Source organism: Lontra canadensis, unplaced genomic scaffold (assembly GCF_010015895.1).
Source record: "Lontra canadensis isolate GAN:19392208 unplaced genomic scaffold, GSC_riverotter_1.0 scaffold17, whole genome shotgun sequence".
In the NCBI taxonomy this organism is placed as follows: domain Eukaryota; kingdom Metazoa; phylum Chordata; class Mammalia; order Carnivora; family Mustelidae; genus Lontra; species Lontra canadensis.
Genome location: NW_022631011.1, coordinates 5,332,808 through 5,355,609, shown reverse-complemented (window position 1 = coordinate 5,355,609; position 22,802 = coordinate 5,332,808). Strand labels below are relative to the sequence as shown.

General features: G+C 36.5%; 1 protein-coding gene across 5 annotated transcripts in view; it reads left to right on the top strand.

The window, feature by feature from the left end:
• PIK3C3 (phosphatidylinositol 3-kinase catalytic subunit type 3) overlaps positions 1–22,802 on the top strand; it is a 150,160-nt gene that overhangs the window by 76,026 nt on the left and 51,332 nt on the right. For all 5 annotated transcript variants that reach the window (XR_004382908.1, XR_004382907.1, XM_032859515.1 and 2 more), the window contains exons 13-19: positions 3,000–3,067; positions 10,075–10,180; positions 11,682–11,798; positions 16,598–16,729; positions 19,104–19,232; positions 19,916–19,985; positions 22,214–22,278. Coding sequence is in view for 3 of the 5 variants with exons in the window: in XM_032859515.1 (XP_032715406.1) it covers positions 3,000–3,067; positions 10,075–10,180; positions 11,682–11,798; positions 16,598–16,729; positions 19,104–19,232; positions 19,916–19,985; positions 22,214–22,278 (687 nt within the window). In the remaining 2 variants the exon portion in view is untranslated. The remainder of the gene's footprint in view (positions 1–2,999; positions 3,068–10,074; positions 10,181–11,681; positions 11,799–16,597; positions 16,730–19,103; positions 19,233–19,915; positions 19,986–22,213; positions 22,279–22,802) is intronic.

Genomic DNA, 22,802 nt, shown 5'->3' with positions numbered 1-22,802 from the left:
AGTGACTTAATTCTAGCTTATTTAACTCCCTAATTAGATAATATTATTGTATACGATCAGTAACTATTTAGAGGTTTTACCATTTATTTTTATATCTCTTACCTTCAATATGATATCATTTTCTTATTTCCTAAAGCATATTTTTTTCCTTCTGGTTGTTTTAAAGTTTTAAAAATTGTTCACCCAAATTGAGTCTAAAAATTTATATTACGTGTTTCTTGTTTCACATATTTTTTTTTTTAAGATTTTATATATTTATTAGAGAGAAAGAGAGAGCATGAGTAGGGGGAGAGGCAAAGGGAGAGGGAGAAATAGACTTCCTGCTGTGTGGGGAGCCTGACATGGGATTCAATCCAAGGACCCTGAGATTGTGACTTGAGGTAAAGTCAGATACTCAATCGACTGAACCACCCAGGCTCCCTTCACAGGTGTTTTACATTTTTTTTAATTATTATTTTTAAAGATTTTATTTATTTGACAGTGAGAGAGGGACCATAAGCAGGGAGAGTAGGAGAGGGAGAAGCAGACTCCCTGCTGACGTGGGGCTCGATCCCAGGATGCTGGGGTCATGATCTGAGCTGAAGGCAGACGCTCAGACTTAATGACTGAGCCACCCAGGTGCCCCAATGTTTTTACATTTAATTCTTCCCTGTCTATGCTCTATAAATAGTTCTTTAATAAAAAATAGTATCAAATGCTATCTGTGTTTTCTATTTAAATATATATAACATATATAAAATTATATAAAAGTGTAATATCCTTCTCATAAAGTCAAAGATAAACTTTAGGCTTAGATTCTACCCATTAAATTCATGGATTCATTACAATGGCTTTCTGATTGAGGCCATCTCCCTACTGGGCTTTTAAATGTTTCACATTTAAAATCTAGTGCTAAGGTTTTAGCCTTAAAATTAGAGATAAGATTCTTGCCACTTCTGAAAGCACTGGCAAATATGCTTTGTGATAATAACCTTTTATTACTTTAGCTTATTTTCTGAAATACCCCCACCACATAGAAAGTTCTAATCCATTGATCTCTAACCCTTTCTTTGTTCATCAGCCCCCTTCAGTATTTGCTTTCCTCTGAATATAGCTTTAATCCCATGGCTCAGCTTTATTATCATTCTTTTATAAGCACTTTCAGTTCCCCTGGTGAAATCTCAGCCCTTGATAAGCCTAATGAATTACCTAATTGTTCTATGCCTGACTATTGCTGAAGGAAGCACATAGCCTAGCATGTTGGCATCACTGTAAATTCATGATCGTAGACATCAGGGGGATACTCAACACTGTGTGCCATCTCATATTTCTCTGGGTGGATTGCTCTCCCTGCTCTGTATTGACTCTGTCGTACTTTTTCTGTTCTGTCCTTCATGCCCTGCTTCATACTAATGGAAACAAATAGAAGTCACTAGGTAAGAATGGTCTGTTTCCCATCACCAGATGGGAACCTAATCCTTTTTCATTCTTTCCTTCCGTTTTCTTATACAGAAGAAATATAACTGTCCTCAAAGATACACTCTCTTCTCCTGGTAGAAATATTCAAATAAAATTCAGAAACGTAACAAAACAAAACAAAAATTCTCCCTTGACACCACATCCTTTGAAATAGCACCTTATTTTCTTACTTCCTTTAAATAAGATCAGTCTTCTAAAAGGAGTTGTTCGTACATACTGATTCTTCTTCCCCCCCCGCCAGTCTTCAAGCCACATCATTCGGGCCTTTTCCTCCCATTGTTAACTGAAAACTTATTTTGCTAAAGTAGGAAATGACTTTAATGTTTGCAATTATGTATACTCAGTTCCTCTTTGCAGTATTCAGCAAAGTAAATGGCTCCCTTCTTGAAGGACTCTTCTCCTGGTTAAGAAGTTACCGTAAGGCCTGTGTTTTCCTCCCCAGCTCTCTGGCTGTGCCTTCTCAGTTTCCTTTGTCAGCACTTTCTTTGTGGCCTGACATCTTAATGTTCCTCAAGGTCCTCTTCTATTCTCAATTTATACTCTTGCCCAAGGCTGCACTGATAAACTCAAATTTATATGTCTTGCACATTTCTCTCATCTGAGTTCTAAATTCATATATCCCAAACCCTACTTGATCTCCATTGTATAACTGACAGGCATTTCGAAGTTAATATTTCAAAATACAACTCTCTCCCCACACTCCAGCCTGTTCCTCAGTTGGAATTTTCCATCCATGACATAGCGAATCAGCCCATTTGCTAAATCCATAAATTTAGGAGTTGCTCTCAATTCCTTTCTTTCCTTCCTCCCTCCTTTAACATCAGCAAGTCTTACTAATTATACTTCCCAAATGTTTTAAAAAATCTGTCTTTTTCTCTCCTTCTCTGTTCCCCGGGTTCACTTTTGTAGACTCCTGTAATAGCCCTCTAACTGATCTCAGGCCTCTACTTCTCAGAGCTGCTGGAGTCGTTTTCATAAAATGGAAATCAGATCATCTCACTCTCCTCTTAAGATCTTTTGTTCAGTATCCATTGCTTTGCAAACAAAATCCATACTCAATAGTGTGACCTTAAAGGTCTTGCACAATTGCGCTTTGCCTACCTTTTTAGCCTCCTTTACTTTCATGTTCACCGTATTTTAGCTACAGTGGGCCTTTTTAAAATTTCTTGAACAGTCAAGTTTAGGGCCTCTGTCCATAGTGTCATTTTGGTCTTGCCTAATATCACATTCCCATCGCTGCCTTTTGTGACCTCCCGATCTAAATTATTTCCATGAATTTCTTTGATGTCTCTCTTCCCCATTAAATGTTAAACTTCAGTAGGGCAAGTATCTCTTTGAACCATGGTGTCGTTAGCCTCTCATGTAGTGCCTAATTTAGAATAAATATTGGATGTAAGTATGGAGAGATAGATGGATGTGTAAAAATCTGATCTGTGACAAGAGATACATATATGAAAACTGATAGACAAATGTAGACTCTTTTCTTTTCCCTTTGTTAATAGCAGATGGTAATAAATATACATTTCTTTTAATTCTTTCAGCAAGATCTCTGCACCTTCTTGATATCAAGGGCCTGCAAAAACTCAACACTGGCTAATTATTTATACTGGTATGTGAAATAACTTTCTTTTTTTATTTTCTGTACTGGTTAGGACTATTTTCTCTCATACTATAAACATAAAGGTAATTTAAAATAAGGTATGAGAAGTCATCAAAATACTGAATGTAGTATTTACATCTATCTGGCTATATTTCTTTACCACTGTGTTCATGGAAATGCTTGTTAGCACTGTGGTTTCTCTTCCCTTCACTGACTTTCCAGGATCCAAGATAAAACTGGGTAAGGTAATAGGTTTTACAGTTTGATATCTATTTGCCTCTTATGCTATTTAAGTAGTGTAAGTATGATTCCTCACAATCTTTCAGCAGTGTGTGTTTTCACAGTGTTTACCACAGTATTGGAGTCATGCAAAAACAGGAAGCTGGAATTTGAAGGTACTTCTCTCATAGATGAGGAAACTGAGGCAGAGGCATGATGTAGGTGAACTTGGAATCTCAGAATTAGATCGTTTATTTAGCACTTTGCTATTTTCAGAGTACTTTCAGTGACCTCTTCTCCCTTGTCCTCATGAAGTTAAATGGGGCATGTAGAAGTGTCTCTGTTTTACATGAGAAGGTTTCCTGAGTGAGGCGGAGGGAAGAGCAACTAAGACCATAGAAAGGCTGACTGACTTCCTGAGACACAAGTAATACGAAGCCTGGCTCAGCTCCCTTTATCTGTCACAGAATATTTAAGGGTAAAGGACAAGTTAGCTTAAGCCACAATGAGCAATATTTTTGGTTCAATAAGAGAAAGTACTAGGATTAAACACTAGACAAGAGAGCCTCCTCTAGTTTTGTAGAGCAGGTGAAGAGCTGAGCCAGCTGGTCAATTGCTACCTGAAGCCTCTGTACATTTGGAAACATTTTTAAACGTACAACATACTTGATAGTGTTTAACTGTGGAAATTGTTTCTGATCTAAAATACTGCCTGATTTATTGGATTTACTTAACAATAGAAATGAATAGATAGATACACATTCTGAAAGCTCATTTGAGGCATTTTGCTTTTCATGAAGAAATTAATCAAAGAACTGTCTTGTTTTAGACTGAGTTTTAGAAAACTGTCCTACAGGTCAAATCAAGTGTTAATTTCATTCTCCCACTCTCCAAACATAACATTTTTCTGGATACTGCCCATGTAGCCAAGAAATATGTAACTAAATCAGAGGGTCTTTTAACAAACACAGCTGTCTATTATGTACATGCACAATAAGTAATTATTTAGTTTCAACCTTTATGGTTCCCTTTATAATGAAGAAAACTGCTATCAACAGTCTTAACTAAATCTGTCATTTTGGAATCTGTATTTTTTTTTTTTTCCTCTTGGTCCTGGTAATGGCAAGAAAAGTACCTCTTTATTTTAGCAGTTTAATATAATATTCATAAAACTACATTACCCTCACAGTAAATATCAGTCTGTCCTTGAAAAAGACCCATAGAATGTTTGATTAGTTGTTAATCACTCTTTTTACTTTGAAAAGTTTACTTGGCAATTCTCATAGTACCACATAGCTACTATTTCCTTTTAATGTAATTTCTTGCTTCCTAATGTTCTCCATATTCCAGTCTGAATTCGTAAGTGTATGTCTATTCACTGGTGTTATGGAATATTTACTCATGAACATTTAAGTAAATATTTAAAAGGAAATTAAAAAAATATAGCACTAAGCATGTTGCCGAGTTTTGGGGTGAACTTCTTAGTATTTTAAAATTAAGATTTTATATTTTTAAAAATCATTTTCTGAGAATTCCTTTATAGGTATTTTTATTTTCTTGCAATATTCATGAAAAGTTTTCTCTGGCTCAGAATTTATAGTCTAGAGTAGTCACTACTGTAGGAGCTCTGTGTGCATATACTGATTATGTGGTGTTTTAAAATTATGTATTTTTCAGATTTGACTGTAGAAGAGATTTCATTGTAAAATCTGAAATTAGTTGTGATAGAACCTTTGATCTCTTATTTCAAGTAGGTAAGAGTTTTAAAACCATTCTGAAAGCAGCTAAACAGTAGGAAACCTAATAGATGAGCAATTTCCAGCAAGGCAACAGTTTCCATTCAGAAAGAGTGCTTTGTTTTCTCCATAGACAGTAAACAAAGTGCAGCTCCAACTCCCAGTCTTATAAGCATTCCATCAAACTTAGATTTGATTTGTGTTTTCCCGCAATATCTCTGATTCATTGAAGCAATAGCATGTGCTATGTCTACTCCTTCTCTGAGGAGTAATTGCTTTTCCTGTATTTACAGTCTGCATATTACATATTCAGAAATACTCATGGGGAGAAAAAACTATTGATGTGGGCTTCTGACATTGGTAGACACTGCTTTTGTGAGTGTCTGGTGAAAATATAGAAAATAATTTCAGTAGTTGGCCTAAAATGATCATTCGCTTCCTTTGAACATGGACAGAGTAGTATAAAAATATTAATCAAGTGTAACAATTTAAAGGGCTCTCATTCTAAGAGTGTTTTTATTATAACAAAAGCATTAAAATAAACATTTTAATTGATTGTGCTGTTTCTTTCTGAACCTTTGAATTTCCCTTTTCATTTGTTCCCTTTCCAGTGATTTAAATGGGGTTTCTGCTATAGTTGAATCCTTAGGGGCCTATAGTTGTGCAGACAATCCTTTTAAAATGAAGAGTGTCAACCTTTTAAGCCACAGAGGGGAGTTATAGTCTCCAATCTGTAAAGTGTTGGGCATCAGGATCTATAAATCGTTCCAGTTTTTTATTTTTATAGCTGTTCCAGTATGTTGAAATTGAAAGTAAACTTTGGATGCTTTGACATGTTTTTCTATAACTTTTAAGACCTTTCAAGGTAATAAAGGTTATTTACCCCACAAAATGGAATTGCCAGGAAGCAGGTAGCCCACTGCAGTCCTCTTACAATGGGTACCTGGACAGTTCTGTCTCATTTCTACTTGAAGATGATAGGTTTCAAGGGAATATCTTAGAGTGCTTTGTAGAATCTACTTACTGCTGTGAACTGAGAATTCAGAAATGATTCAAATCTAGGTCTTTTAGTCTTGTTCTAAATTTGTCCTTCATATTTGGAGATGACGTTGTCATTTGTATTTTTAGATGGACTTTTCTTTATGCAGCAGAACTTTGGCTTGGAAGATTTTTTGACCTTTATCATGAGCATCAGTATAGACCCTCAGTCATAGGAAATAGCTGTGACCATTGTGTTAACTTCATGGTCATTCAGGGAGACCTGAACAAAAGCAGTGGAGCCTGTATGTTCTGGTCATCTCTATTACCCATTTAGAACTGAATTTCTGTGTAAACATAGAAAAGGACAATATACTAAGGTAATGGAGATAGTCAAGGACTTTAAAGGATGGAAAGGTCTGAATAGGATTTGAATAGGACTGTATATTGACAGTTTCATTGTTTAGAATCACTGTCTATTTAACATTCCTAGGTGGTATCCTGAAATGACCAAACATTCTGGAATACCGCAACTAGGAAATAAGAGTTTCTCTTAACTGTTCTTAGCTTATTCATCTAGAATAGAGCTGTCTGATGAAACTTTCTGCAGTGATGGAAATTATCCATAATGCTGCACATATGGCTACTAAGTGACTGAAATATAAAGTGTGTGATTGAAAACTGAATTTTTAATTTTTATTTAATTTTAATTAAATTATTATTATTATTATTTTTAGATTTTTATTTATTTATTTGACAGACAGAGATCACAAGTAGGCAGAGAGGCAGGCAGAGAGAGAGGAAGGGAAGCAGGCTCCCCGCTGAGTGGCGAGCCTGACGTGGGGCTCGATCCCAGGACCCTGAGACCATGACCCAATCTGAAGGCAGCGGCTTTAACCCACTGAGCCACCCAGGCGCCCCTATTTCTGTTTTTTTTTTTTTAAAGTGTTTATTTATTTATTTGACAGATGGAGATCACAAGTAGGCAGAGAGGCAGGCACAGAGAGAGGCGGGGAAGCAGGCTCCCCTCTGAGCAGAGAGCCCCATGCAGGGCTCGATCCCAGGACCCTGGGATCATGACCTGAGCCAAAGGCAGAGGCTTTAACCCACTGAGCCACCCAGGCGCCCCTAATTAACTTTATTTTAAATAGTCATATATTCCTTCCTTCCTTCCTTCCTTCCTTCCTTCCTTCCTTCCGGCCTTCCTTCCTTCCTTCCATCCACACTTCCTTCCTCCATTCCTTCCCTTCAGAGAGTGGGGAGAAAGGGAGATAGAGAATCTTAAGCAGATTCCATGCCCAGTGTGGAGCCTGATGCAGGGCTTGATCTCACAACGCTGAGATCATGATCTGAGCCGAAATGAAGAGCTGGATGCTTAACTAGCCGAGCCACCCAGGTACCCCTCTAGAACGCTTTCTTGATTTAAGATTCAAGAATGCCTTCTTGAAATTTTGACTTAGAACTCCTGTTGGGAGCATGATATGGTAGAAATAATGTCATGGTTCAGTTCTTCTTTCTACTTTACAGAGAATTCTAGGCTATACAACTCTAGGGCTTTAAACAGCTGCTAGTATCATGGTAAACCTTTGTAGTGGGAAGTCAAGAGGAAGGCTTTTACTTTTATGAGCCCTTAAAATATTTCTGTGTATAAGACTGTTATGGGTATGTCAGGGGCTATTGCAAAATTTTAAGATGTGGCCTGTGGCATCAGTTTCTTTTTAACATATGAGGGGAACTAAAGAGTTAAACACGTGAAACAGTTTGGTAACTTCAACACAAGTTGTCTGCTAAGCTTCTTCTAGGAAGTCAGAGAAGGAGGGACTTCCTAGAAGAGATAAAATGTCTCCTGTACTTGAAGGGTGAGTAGGAGATGGGAAGGTATTTCTGACCATCATTGCAACCTGAGCAAAAGTTCCAAGTGGATGCATATACTAGGAGTGGTTAGGGGCCTGACCTGACTGCAGTGTGTGTGTATAAATTGAGGATAGTGGAAGTTTGAATCCAATGCTGGGGCCACGAAATCTATGTTAAACTGATAGATAAGAGAATCATTGGTGTTAGTAGAGGTGGGACATTATGAAGATAGTTTAAAGAAAAAAAAATTAGGATGATTTTATTGAGCAATAACAGGTTTCTTGTTATAGTTGGAGAGGCCAGGTAACAGGTTATCTGCTGGTTGATTGCAGATGGGACTGGCTAGTAGTATAGAACCATGGTAAGAGGCATTTTATAGGGAAGAAAAAGTCAACACAGTCTGGTGACTAATTGAGTATAGATGTTTGAAGCAAGGGAATGGGAGCTAGGCTTAGCTCTACATGCGTGGACCACAAATGAAACACAAAGTGCCAGTGTTGATTTTGGGTAGAGCTTATGTTCTCTGGTCTGGCTACTGCCTCGCCTCTCTTTTTTTTTGTATTCAGGTGATTTAAACATTTATGTTTCCTACCTGATTTTTGAGAAAACTTGAGTTTGCAAACCCTGCTACAGTGGGATTCCCAGTCCAAATGACTGGAATATTGGTAGATTCGATAGAGATTGAAAAATAACTCATATAATGTGTTAAGTTCAGTATTACACAGGTTCAGGTAAAAATGAAAGTGTCTTAAGGAATATACTGCTTGAAAATTAGGATGGCTGAATGTAAAAGGACATGTGAAGAAATGCAAAGTCAGACTTTTGGTATGACTAAAGTGATATATATTCATATTTGAGAATTATCAGCATTGAGATAATGGCTAGATCTGTGAGATTTGAGTCATTCATTAATTCCGCAATAGCCTATTAAGTGTTAGGAGCCAGGCCTGGAGGTGCTGAGGGTATAGTGTAAACAAGGCAGGTAAGCTTTCTGCTCTTACAAACATCACCTTCTACTGGCGCACTAAACTTTTTCCCAGAAATAATATAAAAGAAAATAATTAAGTGGCTGTGACTTGAGATTTGAAAAGCATTATCAGATTAGGGAGTTGAAAAGTTTCATGTGATTTTTAAAGATAAAACAGGGTGAGGGTAAGCTTAGCAAGACAGAAAGGGTTCTGACCCAGGAGCCCCAGAGTCCTGGGCTCTGATTTCAGGTCTACAGTCAACTAATTATTGTGCTGTGGCCAAGACACAACCCCTCTTAAGTTTCATTATTGATGAAATAAGCAAGTTGGTCTAGATAGATCTGTGTTTTTCAAACTACATGTTGTGATCCACTGAAATCAATTTACAGGCTCACAATCTAGTATTATTTAAAGAAAAATGAAATAAAAGAGAGTAGCAAATATTAACATAGAATATTGTCTTGTGAAGCTTTTTTGTTTGGGGGCATCTGTGTGCACACATGTGGCAGTGTGTCCTGAGTTGTGATAGAGTGCACACATGTGGCAGTGTGTCCTGAGTTGTGATAGAAAATATGTTTGTTAGTATGGCTTGATGCTATCAGAACAGTTAGAGAACATTGGTCTCTATGATCTAATTCAAATCCTTGCCTATAAGATTTGGTACTTGTAGAAGCAGTCCAGGTTTAAGAATATATTTAAAATTTCTTTAACCCTCTAAAACGACAATTTTATGATACACAAATGGGAGATTACATATGGATTTTTGAGATATGGGGAGATTGGATGGGAAAAAATAAATTTAAAATTGTATTCATTTTGCAGAGGTATATTAATGAGAAGTAGCTTCAGTGAAGTTCTCAGAATAAGAGAGCTGTACAGAAGGACTACATAGATTTTGAAAATATTATTTGTGAGTTACTTGGTAGATATGTGAGCTTAGATGATTTCTGAATATGGTAATGCTGTATGTACCTCATAACGTATTAGGAGAAAATGCTTGTTTTGATCCCAAACTTTTTAGAGACTCTAGGATATTATACAAAGTAAGGCACTATTATTATTAATTTACCTTTTATAAATGATTGTGTGTGTGCCCTAATTTTTCACTTTTAAAAGAGTGATGAAAAATATGTTTCATTACTTCCATTTATTTATTTTTGCAAATGTGAACTAGCCTGATTGAGTGGAAAAGTAGAAATATTTACAAAATGAATCTGACTCTTGTTTCACCTCTTATGAATGACTAAACATAATTTTTAAGGTATGTGATTGTGGAATGTGAAGATCAAGACACTCAGCAAAGAGACCCGAAGACCCATGAGATGTACTTGAATGTAATGAGACGATTCAGCCAAGCATTGTTGAAGGTAACCATTTTGTATGGGGGTTGGCAAAAACACCAGGCATGGGCCAGATCTGGCCTGTTGCATGTTTTGTTATGTCCCATGAGCTAAGAGTGATTTTTATGTTTTAAATGGTTAAAAAAAGAAGAAGAAGAAGAAGAAGAAGAAGAATATCTTGTGACGTATGAAAGTTATATGAAAGTCAAATATCAGAATTCCTACATAAAATTTTATTGAACATGATCATATTCATTTGTTTTCACATATTGATGGCCACTTATGTACTGCAGTAGTGGTTGAATAATTGAAATGGAAACTGTATGGCCAACAAGACCTAAAGTATTTATTCCTTGACCCTTTATAGGAAGTTTGTTGACCTCTTATTTAATGAAATAAACCTATATATGGAACAAATTCCAAAGCTTTGCTCTTTTATTTCTTCCCTCTCATTTTGTTTATCAAGACTAGTTACATTTTCAGAAATCTGACAATGGTCATATTGCAGGTACTTACGACGTCACATATTTTGCTTCTTAAACAGTTTTTAGAATCTTATGTAAAACCATTTTTTCTTGTGATTCTTAAAGTGCTGTGGCACAGTTCAGCCAGCGGAGGGTGCATGGGTAGTGAGGACCCTCACTGCACTGATCTGTGATTTGCTACAGAAATAATTAACTTCATAGCATCTTTTATCTGCAACTGCAGATAAACATGTTTCATGTTTTTACTACTTTAAATCTCATCTTATTGAAATCTTGGAGACTAAACTTTTCTGTAGTTCTCAGAGCTCAGAGCTTCTCTGCATTCACCTGTTGGCAAATAAAGTAGTTGGTCTTCTCTTCTAACCTCAATTCTGCATTTACAGTTTTTGTTATCCTGTGAAGAAATTTCATTTTCTCTGAGCTTAAATTTCCTCGCCTTTGAAATGAGGATAATAACAGTTGCCTAGCCACTCTTACCAGTGTAATTGGGAAGATTAAGTGAGAAAATGTATTTTATAATATTTTATGAACTGGGAATTCACTGCATAAGACTTTATGGCATTTGATTTTTATGACTTATATTTTACTAAGCAAGCATGCATTATGGTACTATTTGAGAATGCCTTTCCTTTTTTTTCCAGTAGATTTTTTAGTTCCTTGAAGATGATATTGTTTCTGCCATACGCCTAGTGCATTTCTGAAGACGTCATAGGCTTCCAGATATTTATTGAGTGAATGAATGAATGCATTTTGGGTGAACGAATTCTCTTATCTCATGGTTGTATGTGAAAAAAAAGTGCTGTTTTTGATCAGTATTTGCTGAAGGCTCAGATAGTTTTCAACTGTGGAAGAGTTGGCAGTGTTTAAATAAGCCAGCAGCTTTCTCATTATCTCTGAATCAAGATAATTAATCTTTTTCAATTTCACTTTGTATTGAAGTTTGTAGCTATTAGAAGAATAAATAAAGATCATCCATGCTATTAAAGAAACCCTGATCATTATGCTACACAGAACTAATTTTCCTTTCCTTTGAATCCCTTCAGGGTGATAAGTCTGTCAGAGTTATGCGTTCTTTGCTGGCTGCACAGCAGACGTTTGTAGATCGGTTGGTGCATCTAATGAAGGCAGTGCAGCGTGAAAGCGGAAATCGTAAGAAAAAGGTAAACCTATGGGCTTTGCTTTTTGTTTATTACTAATGATGTTTCAGTATCATAAATACTGAATTTTGGTACTGTCTCTCTGGGTTGATATATTTTATGAAATTCTTATGTAATTATAGCAATAGGAAAGCTTACAAGCACTGATTACATACAGGATCCTGTTTTATGAATTTGTGTATGTACATATATGTATATTGATTTAGTCCTCACAACAACTCTGGAAGTTAGATGCTATTATCTCAATTATAAAAAAAAGTGGGAAAGAGGTTAAGTAATGTTTTGAAAATTCTTTATTTAAATTCAGTTTAGTGAACATATACTGTATTATTAGTTTCAGAAGTAGAATTTAGTAATTCATCAGCTGCATGTAACACCCGATGCTCATTACATCAGGTGCTCTCCTTAATGCCAATCACCCAGTTACTCTATCCCCTGACCCACCTTCCCTCCAGCAACCCTCAGTTTGTTTCCTAGAGTTCAGTGTCTCTTATGGTTTGCCTCACTCTCTATTTCCATCTTATTTTTCCTTCCCTTCCCTGTGTTCATCTGTTTTGATTCTTAAATTCCACATGTGAGTGAAATCATACGGTATTTGTTTTTCTCTGATTGACTTATTTTGCTGAGCCTAATAACCTCTAGTTTCATCCACTTTGCAGATGGCAAGATTTCATTCTTTTTGATGACTTAGTATGTGTGTGTGTGTGTGTGTGTGTGTATACACACATATACCATATCTTCTTTATCCATTCAGCTGTTGATGGACATCTGGGCTCTTTACATATTTTGGCTATTGTGGGTATTGATGCTATAAACATTGGGATGCTTGTGCCCCTTTGAATCACTATATTTGTATCCTTTAGATAAATACCTAGTAGTGCAGTTGTTGGGTCATAGGGTAGTTCTACTTTTAAGGTTTTGAGGAACCTCCATACTGTTTTCCAGAGTGGCTGCACCATTTTGCATTCTCACCAAGTGTATGAGGGTTCGAGGGGTTAAGTAATTTGTCCAGCGTCTTCAGCTAGTAAGTATCACAGTTGGGATTTGGTCCCAGGCATTCTAAGTCTGCATTATTAATCTATAATGCTTTATTGGGTCTCATTTTAAAATTTTAGCATCTTAGTATATAATGTATTTGTTGCAGAAAGAACCTCTGCAGATCATGGAGACTGGAATTACTCTGAGAGAATAAATGTGACTTGCCCAGGGTGGCACAATTAATTGTTAGTAACAGCACTGGTTTTGCTTCTGTTCTAATGGCTAGGACTTGGATCTTTCTCTCAAATAAGGCTTCTGCTTGCTGAGTATCTGTTCTTCATATGTCATTCTCCCTCATCATTAGTCCAAATGGTATAAAGAATTCACTTGATATCTTCTCTTTAACTAATCCCGCCATAGGCAGATCTTTCTTGGTGACCTTTGTGAAAGAGCACAACACATTTTACTGTTCTTCTCCAGACTTGTGAGAGAAAAGTGGAGAGAAAAAAAAGTGAAAAATGGAGTCAGGAGCTCAAAGGCAGGGGATCAGGTCTAAAGAGAAATACTACTAGATGTATGTGCAAAAAATAATGTTCACAAAGTTAAGAAGGAGAAAATAGGCTGAAGAGAAACACATTTTTATTGAGATGGCTTTTCTTGTCATTGCTGTGAAAAAAATCAGAAACCATGGTTAAATAACTAAATCCCTACTGCTTTTCATTCTGGAGCCCCTCTCCCCATAGGTGCCTGTGTGAGGAAGCAGTGTGATCCCACACACCCACCTGCAGCAGTGCGGTCCCTGCGACTGTCAGTGTGGGCATGTGTTTAAACCAGTTTGTGTTTGTGTGGCACGCTCTTCTATTTGTCACTCACAGGAATCTGGCTACACCTCAGTTTTAGCTGCATACCCATTTAAGGTATCACTTAAAGCTTTCCAAAATAAATTTTGTTTCTGCCACACATCCTGTTTTAAACCAGACAGTCCTAAATATAGTCTCAATCTTTGGGCTAAAGATATTTTCAGACATTTTTTTTTTTAAATGATGTGTTAAAAGACAATTTTGTTCATGTAGATTTATTAGAAACAAGCCCTGGCACCATGGAGAAATGCCAAGATGGCTGTCTACTACTGTTATTTGTGTTATTACTAGTAACGATGAATTCACTACTGCTAAGAATTCGAAATTACATGTAGCGCTTTTCCATCCCCCCATTTCCGTAATGAGTTTGGGAGAAATATGTCATGGTGAATGCAACAGCATTAGATATATGGGAACATTATCTGTGAGTTATTAGTAACATGGGTAAAACAAATGATAAAGTTTTTGCAATAGTGTTTTCCTGTATTGACCTCTAGTTTAGGAAGAATTCTGCTGAAAGAGGTCTCTGAGTCTAGATATTGGAGTTCAATAAAAATGCATTTCCATCAGTACTTTCTAAAAATTTAATTAGGGTGCTTAGGTGGCTCAGTAAGTTAAGTGTCTGCCTTTGGCTCAGATTATGATCTCAGGGTCTTGGGATTGAGTCTAGCTGTCCCTCTCCCTCTTCCCCTTCCCCCCGCTCATGGGCATGAGCTCTCTCTTTCTCTCAAATAAATAAATTAAATCTTTTAAAAAATTTTAGTTAAAGCTTTCATTTTAAATGTTAAATATCCTCTTTTCACTTTTTGATTCTTTAGGTGACAATCATTTATTTGTTTGTAAAAATGTATTGCATGCCTACTGCATCCAAATACTTCTTCAGGTTCTGGGGATACAGCAGTGAATATAAAAATTCTGTTCTTGGGGTGCCTGGGTGGCTCAGTGGGTTAAGCCTCTGCCTTCAGCTCGGGTCATGATCTCAGGGTCTTGGGATCGAGCTCCGTGCTGGGCTCTCTGCCCGGCGGGGAGCCTCCTTCCTTCTCTCTCTCTGCCTGCCTCTCTGCCTACTTGTGATCTCTCTGTCAAATAAATAAATAAAATCTTTAAAAAAATTCTGTTCTTAAGGGAGCTTTTGAGGAGAAATTAAATATAAGAAGTGAGTGAAATATAGAGTAGATACTGTTGTATACTCTGGAGAAAAATAAAGCAGAAACAGGAAGCAGGAAGTGCTGGGTTTGAGTAGTAAGGCAGTGTTTTACCTCTCAGTAGCGTGGTCAGGAAGGCCTCACTGGGAAGTTGACATTTGGACAAAGACCTGAAGTAGGTGAGGGAGCAAGCCATGGGCATATCTAGAGAAGACTATTCCAGCTAGAGGAATAGCAAGGACAGAAGCCTGATGTGAGAGCATATGTGTGTTGTGTGCATGACATATTTGTGAACTAGGAGGAAGCCCAGTGTATCTGGAGTGGAGGGAGAATGGGCGGGGGGGTGAGTAGTAGGAGAGAAGGGCTGAGGACAGAGATAAGAGGGAATTGGAGTATATATCCTTGTAAGCCATCACGAGGACTTTAACTTAAACACTGAGTTCACATAGAAGCTTGTGGGTGGTTTGGAAGAAGAGAGTGACATGACCAGACTTTGGTTTTAGCAGCAAAAAAACCGACCCTAGTTGTTTTTGATAAGAGACTGTAAGAGGCAAAGTTGAAGAAGAAGAGCCGTCAGGAGGCTACTGTAGTATTCAAGCTGAGAAGTGAGGGCAGCTTAGAGCCCAGGGCTTAGAGCAGTGGATGTGGTGAGAAGTGGCTGGATTTCTCACCCTTCTTTGATCTGTTTTCTGGTTATTTTATTGTTTATTAGTACATCAATTAGAAATTGGTCATGATAGGATAACTTGAAATTCACGTTAATTGACGTTACTTCATATTTGTATATCTGATCATCATTGGGTTAGGGAGTAGATTTACTGATTTTTATAAGGGCTGTGTAAAGTTTGTACCGGTTTTCAGTTGACCTTAACTTGGACTTTCTGCAGTTCAGAGGAAGAATTGGAATATTACTGGAGGTGAAGAATCTGACTGTCTTAGTGGTCCCGGGAACATGATTTTTCTGAATTTCCACCTTACTGATTGCAGAGTTTGCTCCTGTGACACCGCATCCTCTCAGTAGCTTTACAGTTGAAGTGCTTTATGTTGCTAGGATCGGCAGTCAGGTTTTCCCCTTTAAAGAACAAACACACCTGTTAAAAAAAGTGCAACACTCTCGAAGCTTTCAAGTGGATTGTTCTTTTGAAATTGACTGGAACGACTTGATCTATGCAGTATAGATGCTGCTACATGACAAAGCCATGTGACTTGAAGTTTTCAGTTTCTGAATTCTTGACTCAGTGGCAGTATGCATGTGAGCTGAAGGAAATAAATGATAATATTCTTAGGAAAAGTTGATCAGACAGATCCAATGAACAGTAAAATGTAGGGTTCAAGTTCCTCCAAGTGAATTGTTTACTTTTTAAACCTGAAATATGCCCTGGAGCAACATACTGAAATTCTTGCTTAATATTTCATCATATAAAATTAAGCTAAGCTCAAAAAAAAAAATTAAGCTTCAAATGAATGAGTTTCTCTTTGTGGCTTCACACATCCTTGGAAAACAGAAATGGAGTTTTAAAATCTGTCATGAGCGTATTCCGTATTCTCAGTTGCAGCAAGAGAAATGTATTGCCTAACCTTGTGTAAATCTAGCTCTTCACAGTCAAGTCACTCCTCTTGAAGTGTGCCACTGCTCTCGTCAGGCAGATTCCGAGTGTGAGTGCTTGTCTCTTAGGGGTTCACTGTCTGCTTTGTGTTACATTTATGGTGCTTTGGAGACAATTTAAGTTAATAGGAGTAGTCTTTATGTCTTCATCATCTGTTTATAAACTTCTTTTTCATTTTAATGTAATCAGTTCTTTCTGATTTGTTCTCTTAGAATGAGAGACTACAGGCATTGCTTGGAGACAATGAAAAGATGAACTTGTCAGATGTGGAACTTATCCCATTGCCTTTAGAACCTCAGGTGAAAATTAGAGGAATAATCCCAGAAACAGCTACACTATTTAAGGTAATTGTGATGGATCTCTAATGTATATGATTGGAACCTAATTCTGTAAAGCAAAAACGTAGGTACTCCCTTCCAAAATGATTACAATGCAGATAATATCTGTAATTTTGTTTGATATAGTAAGTGCTAGATAAAAAATTACCTTTTTCTAATCATTGTGGTTTTTTTTTAAATTTTTATTTTTTTTAAAGATTTTTATTTATTTGACAGACAGATCACAAGTAGACAGAGAGGCAGGCAGAGAGAGAGGAGGAAGTAGGCTCCCTGCTGAGCAGAGAGCCCTATGTGAGGCTTGATCCCAGGACCCTGGGATTACGACCCGAGCGGAAGGCAGAGGCTTTAACCACTGAGCCACCCAGGCGCCCCTAGTCATTGTGTTTTGATTTCCCTGTAGATACTTTTATATGAAATGTGTCAAATATTTTTTTTATCTGTGGGTTGTTTTTAATCTTTAATTCTTTGGATGTTTTATTAGACCCACACCTACTTTTTCAATGTAAGCTTTTAAAAAAAAACTTAAAATTGCAAAACTTGTATTACTTATTCTGTTCATAAGTTCATATGGTTATAGTCTTGGTTAACCTTTTTAACATTTCTTGTTCTGATATTTATTACTGTGACTTAAATTTTTTTCTTGTGTTTTCAAGTAGTAATTCTCTTTAGTCCTTGATAGCATGCCAGGCTTCTTTTGGTTGGCCACAGCTTGGATATTTAGAAAAAGCTGATGGTAGCCACTTTCTCAAGTTGGGCCAAAGTACTGGGTGGGCATCATTATCTGTGAAGCATCGTTTTCTGTTGGGCATCATAAAGAAAAGTCTCTGAGACATGGTGTTTTACGTTTTGTGATTCTAGTGATGGAAGGGCAGATGTTGCGCTGGAATATTACTTTGTACCAGAAATGAAAGAGCTCATAGGACAACTGCTTACACTTATAGAAAGGGATGTGACTATAGTAAGAAGTAGTTTGCATTTTTTTTCAAGGATGTGTTTAAAGACAACCTGTGGCATCCCAGCTCACACAACTGAAACATAAGTTTTTAAAGTAGCACTGAACCTTTTTGCATGTTATAGACTCTGATAGTTTCTATTCTTTTAAGAATTATTCTGGTGCATTACATTTTAAATATAACTTGCAACTTGTTTACTTGGTTTTAAAACTCATTCATGGATTATAACCTGCAATTTGAAAAGCACTGGAGCAGGAGATAAAAGGCAAATAAATATTTCTTAGTTTGTGCTTAGAACCCACCAGAAGCTGAGATTTTAAAAGCTACACATAGACATGTAACAACTGGTATACATGTGTACAACTGGTATTCCTTTGGGCTGGAACTCTCAAACAAGACCAGCTTCTAATATTCTCATTCCCTGAGGACTAATCAAGAGCAGTAAATCAAAAAGGTAGTTTTATACCATTTTTTGGAAACAAGATGGGAAAACATATTTAAGACAGAATAGGAGTTGTAAGAGTGTGGTATGGGAGTGTATAGCTGCCACATTGTTAGGTGGATTCTGGACCCATTTTCTTCTTAAGTGTGTAGTATTATAATTATGTCTTAAATGCACAAAGTGGATGGTCGATAAACTATCATGAGACATATTTTGGATCCTGATTGCCAGTCTTTCTGTTTGTTTTTCTTACAATCCTTAAAGTATGTAAGCATTCTTAAAAATTCTGGGTTAGAGTTTAGGATTAATGGTTCCAGGTCATTTACTACATAACTCTCTGTCATAGTAATTCTTAATCATTTTTGGTTGCAAATGCTTTTGAGGTAATTTACAAAATACATTTTTTGCTTGGGGTGATAAAAGGATACTCTAAATTGAAGATAATTTAAAATTCAGAGTTTTAATCCAAAAGAGGTTGTAAATTCTGAACATAAATTCACTGAAGCATTTTTTTTATACCTTTTACCCCATCATTTTATAGGAAAGTTTTCAAGCATACAGCAAAGAGTAAAGAATTACACTGTGAACAACTAGATACCTACTGTTTGACTTTTCTTAACATTTTACTGTATTTACTCTGTCACATTTCTTAGGAACTGTGCAGAGGAAAAGTTATCTTTATTTTACAAGTGAGGAGACAGGTTAAAGAACACGTGAGAGATCACCCAGCTAGTATCTGGTAGAGCTTGGATTTCTGTCACTGACCCTAGAGCTCTTGTTCTTTAAGCCATGTAATCTTCTGTCTGGTAGCTCGCTGATTGTTTTCTCCAAGGTATCTGATTACATCTTGCTGCCAGCCCATCTTGTTTTTTTAGGTTCTGGTAACTTACTTGTTTATCTTACAGGTCACCATTTCCTCCTGTGTATAGTAAATCTTCGTGCATTAATTTACATCCAAATTTGAAAACAATATTTTTATTTCCAGAGTGCTCTTATGCCTGCACAGTTATTCTTTAAGACGGAAGATGGAGGCAAATACCCAGTTATATTTAAGCATGGGGATGATTTACGGCAAGATCAACTTATTCTTCAAATCATTTCACTCATGGACAAGGTGACTATATGACCTTATGTTGGCAGGGAACATTTTTTAATTTTGGAAAACTGTGGTTTAGTGTATACACTGTGTATGGACTCAGAAGTATTTTTAACATTCAGGTACAATCCTAGGAAGCTCAGCAGTTTCTACTTGACCTTGAACAAGTGTAGTTGTTTTTGTACACTGCAGAGTGACTCTTGTGATGAGTATTAAATGAAATTGCATGCATTTCTTTTTATTAAAACTTTCTTCTCAGCTAAGTTCTTTCGATGTCATGTTTAGTAATTCCCTTTCTCTTGCTAGATCTTTTTGTTCTTTATTTTTTTCTTTTTATTCGTTAAATTGCATCCCTGCCCGTCTTTAAAAGGAACATATTTGCCCTCATTTTCCTTTTTGTGAGTTCTGAAATACTTAGTGACTAGAGAGAACTGCTTAAATGAGTTGGAGGAACCCTATTGTTCATTGAAATCTATTAGCAGTGATTTAGAATAAGTTAAAAAAAAATTGGCGTACCATCAAGTAAGTGCTTAATATGTTTATTTCAATGATCAAAGTAAAATTAACTGATGAATTTAGTTAAATTTCAATTTAGATTTATCGCCTAAATCTCTTACATTAAGCTATTACAATACTTACCTACAAAACTTTTTAGAACAGTCTTTATATTTGGTTAACATATTTTATCTTTTGATCAAAAGCTGCTACGGAAAGAAAATCTGGATTTGAAGTTAACACCCTACAAGGTATTAGCCACCAGTACAAAACATGGTAAGTTTATGTTATACCATGGTTTTTTATTTCAGCATCCAATGAGGCTGCTTTTCCTCTTTTAATTGAAAGTTAAGAACATTAGAGATTGAATTCATTTGTAGCACTGAAGACTGATTGTGCCTCTTCTTTTCTCCCTAGCTTCCTCTTAAAAACATTAAACAGCGTATCTGTAAGGAAAAATTAACACCTTTGTACTGTATTCATTTGCCTTCAAACCCGGTTACAATTCACAGTAGTTTCTTTTGTAATAATTTTTGTCCTGAATCATCATTTGAGAGTTACTATGATGCAAAGTGGCTTTGTATTATGCTCTGCTTAAAAAAGCCACTCAGCAAATGATTATGCCTTACTAACTAATTTTTTTTAATATGGATTTATGGCATCTAAGTCTTTCTAGGATGGAGTAAGCTCTGGAACTTTGATAGACGATTCCTTATGAATGCTTACCTAAAACCCGTTGTAAATTCCCTAGTCTTGTTACTCTCAGAGCTTCTACCTGAGGTACCTGGGAACAACAAAAGTATCTGTTTTAGTTTTCTTGCTCTTCCCATGGCCACCCTCAAATCTTTTTGGTGGGATAATTCCTCTGCTCATTTTTCTCTCAGAATGATCTTGTTGGGTGTCTGGTTGGTTCAATTGGTTAAGCGTCTGCCTTTGGCTCAGGTCATGATCCTGGAGTCCCAGGATCGAATCCCACATCGGGCTCCCTGCTCAGTAGGGAGTCTGCTTCTCCTGCTGACCTCTCTCCCTCTCATTCTCTCTCTCTCTCAAATAAATTCTAAAAAATTTTTTAAAAAAGAATGATCTTGTTTAAAGTGTACTTATGTTCTTTGACTATCCTGCATAACTTGATTTATTCACTTCCTTTTGCTCTTTGTACAAACACAAAAGCCTTAGCTTGGTTCACAAGTTCTGGCTTGCTGTGACATGCTCCAGTGCCTGTTTCGCAAGCCTCTCTTTGCCAGTCTCCCCTTGCTTCCCAGGTGTTAGCCACACAGGCCACCTTCCATTTTTTCAAACACACCATGCTCTTTTCAGCCTTACAGTTTTCATGTATGATTTGGTCATCATCTTTAGCATCCATTCCTCCACAGCTTTACCTATTAACTTTCATTATCCTTCAAAACATGGCCCAAATCTCTGATGCCCTCTGATCTCTCTGATGATTTATGTCTCCCTACACTTTTCTCTTTCATAGAACCCTTTTCTTCATAGTATTTATCCCAGTAAGACTTGCAGGCTTGTACAGTCTATAAAGGCAGGGGCAAAGCTATGCTCTTTACGTGGCCAAGTATTTACTACATGGGAGAAAGACAATAAATATCTTTCAAGTGAATTAATGCAGACTATTCCCTGTTTGTAATCCAGCAATGAATGAGACTTTTCTTACTCTAAAGGCGTATACAGTAGTTTCCTTCATTCAACTTTGATATTTTCATAGATTTGTTTTATACTACTGTTGTGGTTTCTAGACTTACTATACTTACCTTTTCTCTTTCTTGTTCTCCCATGTAATATCCTCTTCTCTTTCTTTTTGGTACTGTAAGGGTTTTATACTTTCTTCTTCTATCATTTCTAGGAAATGTTAGAAAATGGAATATTAGGGGCGCCTGGGTGGCCTCTGCCTTCGGCTCAGGTCATGATCCCAGGGTCCTGGGATCGAGCCCCGCATCAGGCTCTCCCCTTGGTGTTGATCCTGCTTCCTTCTCTCTCTCTGCCTGCCTCTTTGCCTACTTGTGATCTCTCTCTGTCGAATAAATAAGTAAAATCTTAAAAAAAAAAAAAAGGAAAATGGAATATTAGATTAAAAAAGCCAATAAACATAATTCAGTTTTAAGCTTAGGCAATTGATATTACGTAACTTAAGATTTCTTAAAGTGATTTTAAATTAGGAATATTTTTAATTGGTATATGTTACAAAAGTACAGAAAGAAGAAATTTTTGTGCCCAATTTAGGAAGCTTAGCTGTTATTTTCTCTTCCTTGTATATAGTAATGGAAACTGGCCTGGAGAAACATACAGATAAACCAGCTTAATTGAAAGAAAAGTTTTCTTACAGTTCCTGTGACTTAAATGCCAGTCTAAGTATATTGTTTGCAGACCTCTTTAAGTTGTTCAGGTTTGTAGTGTATGCATTTGAAAATGAGGGTTATTCTTAGTAGAACCATTATTTTTATTGCTTAATCAATAGTTGTGCTTAATTCAATGCATATATTTCTGTGCAGGCTTCATGCAGTTTATCCAGTCAGTTCCTGTTGCTGAAGTTCTTGATACAGAAGGAAGCATTCAGGTACAGAACTAATTTTAAATGAGTTATATAATTCATGAATATATAACTTTTCTAAAAATTGCAATCTTTATAAAAAATAAATACAGTTAAAAATTAATGTCTCCTTTTATCACCATTTTTCCCTCAAATTGTTTTCATTTCCTTGGACATAAACAGTGCTAACAGGTGGAAATTCTTTCTTGTTAGTATATACAGATGCTCAATTCCTTCAACAGTGCCTGGCATGTAATAGGGAAGCAGGAATTAATTAAATTAAAAATATATTAGTTTATGGTTATATTCCAAATTATGGAAATTCTATAATTTTTTAATCCTAATTGAACATTTGATTATTTCCAATTTTTGTTGTTATTTAGAACAGTACTACATAGTCTTGCTCCTACATGGTTTAAACATTTGTTTTTAAGACCCTGTCTTCAACCATAAGAGACTCTTAATCTCACAAAACAAACTGAGGGTTGCTGAGGGGAGAGGGGTTGAGCTGAGTTATGGACATTGGGGAGGGTATGTGATACGGTGAGTGC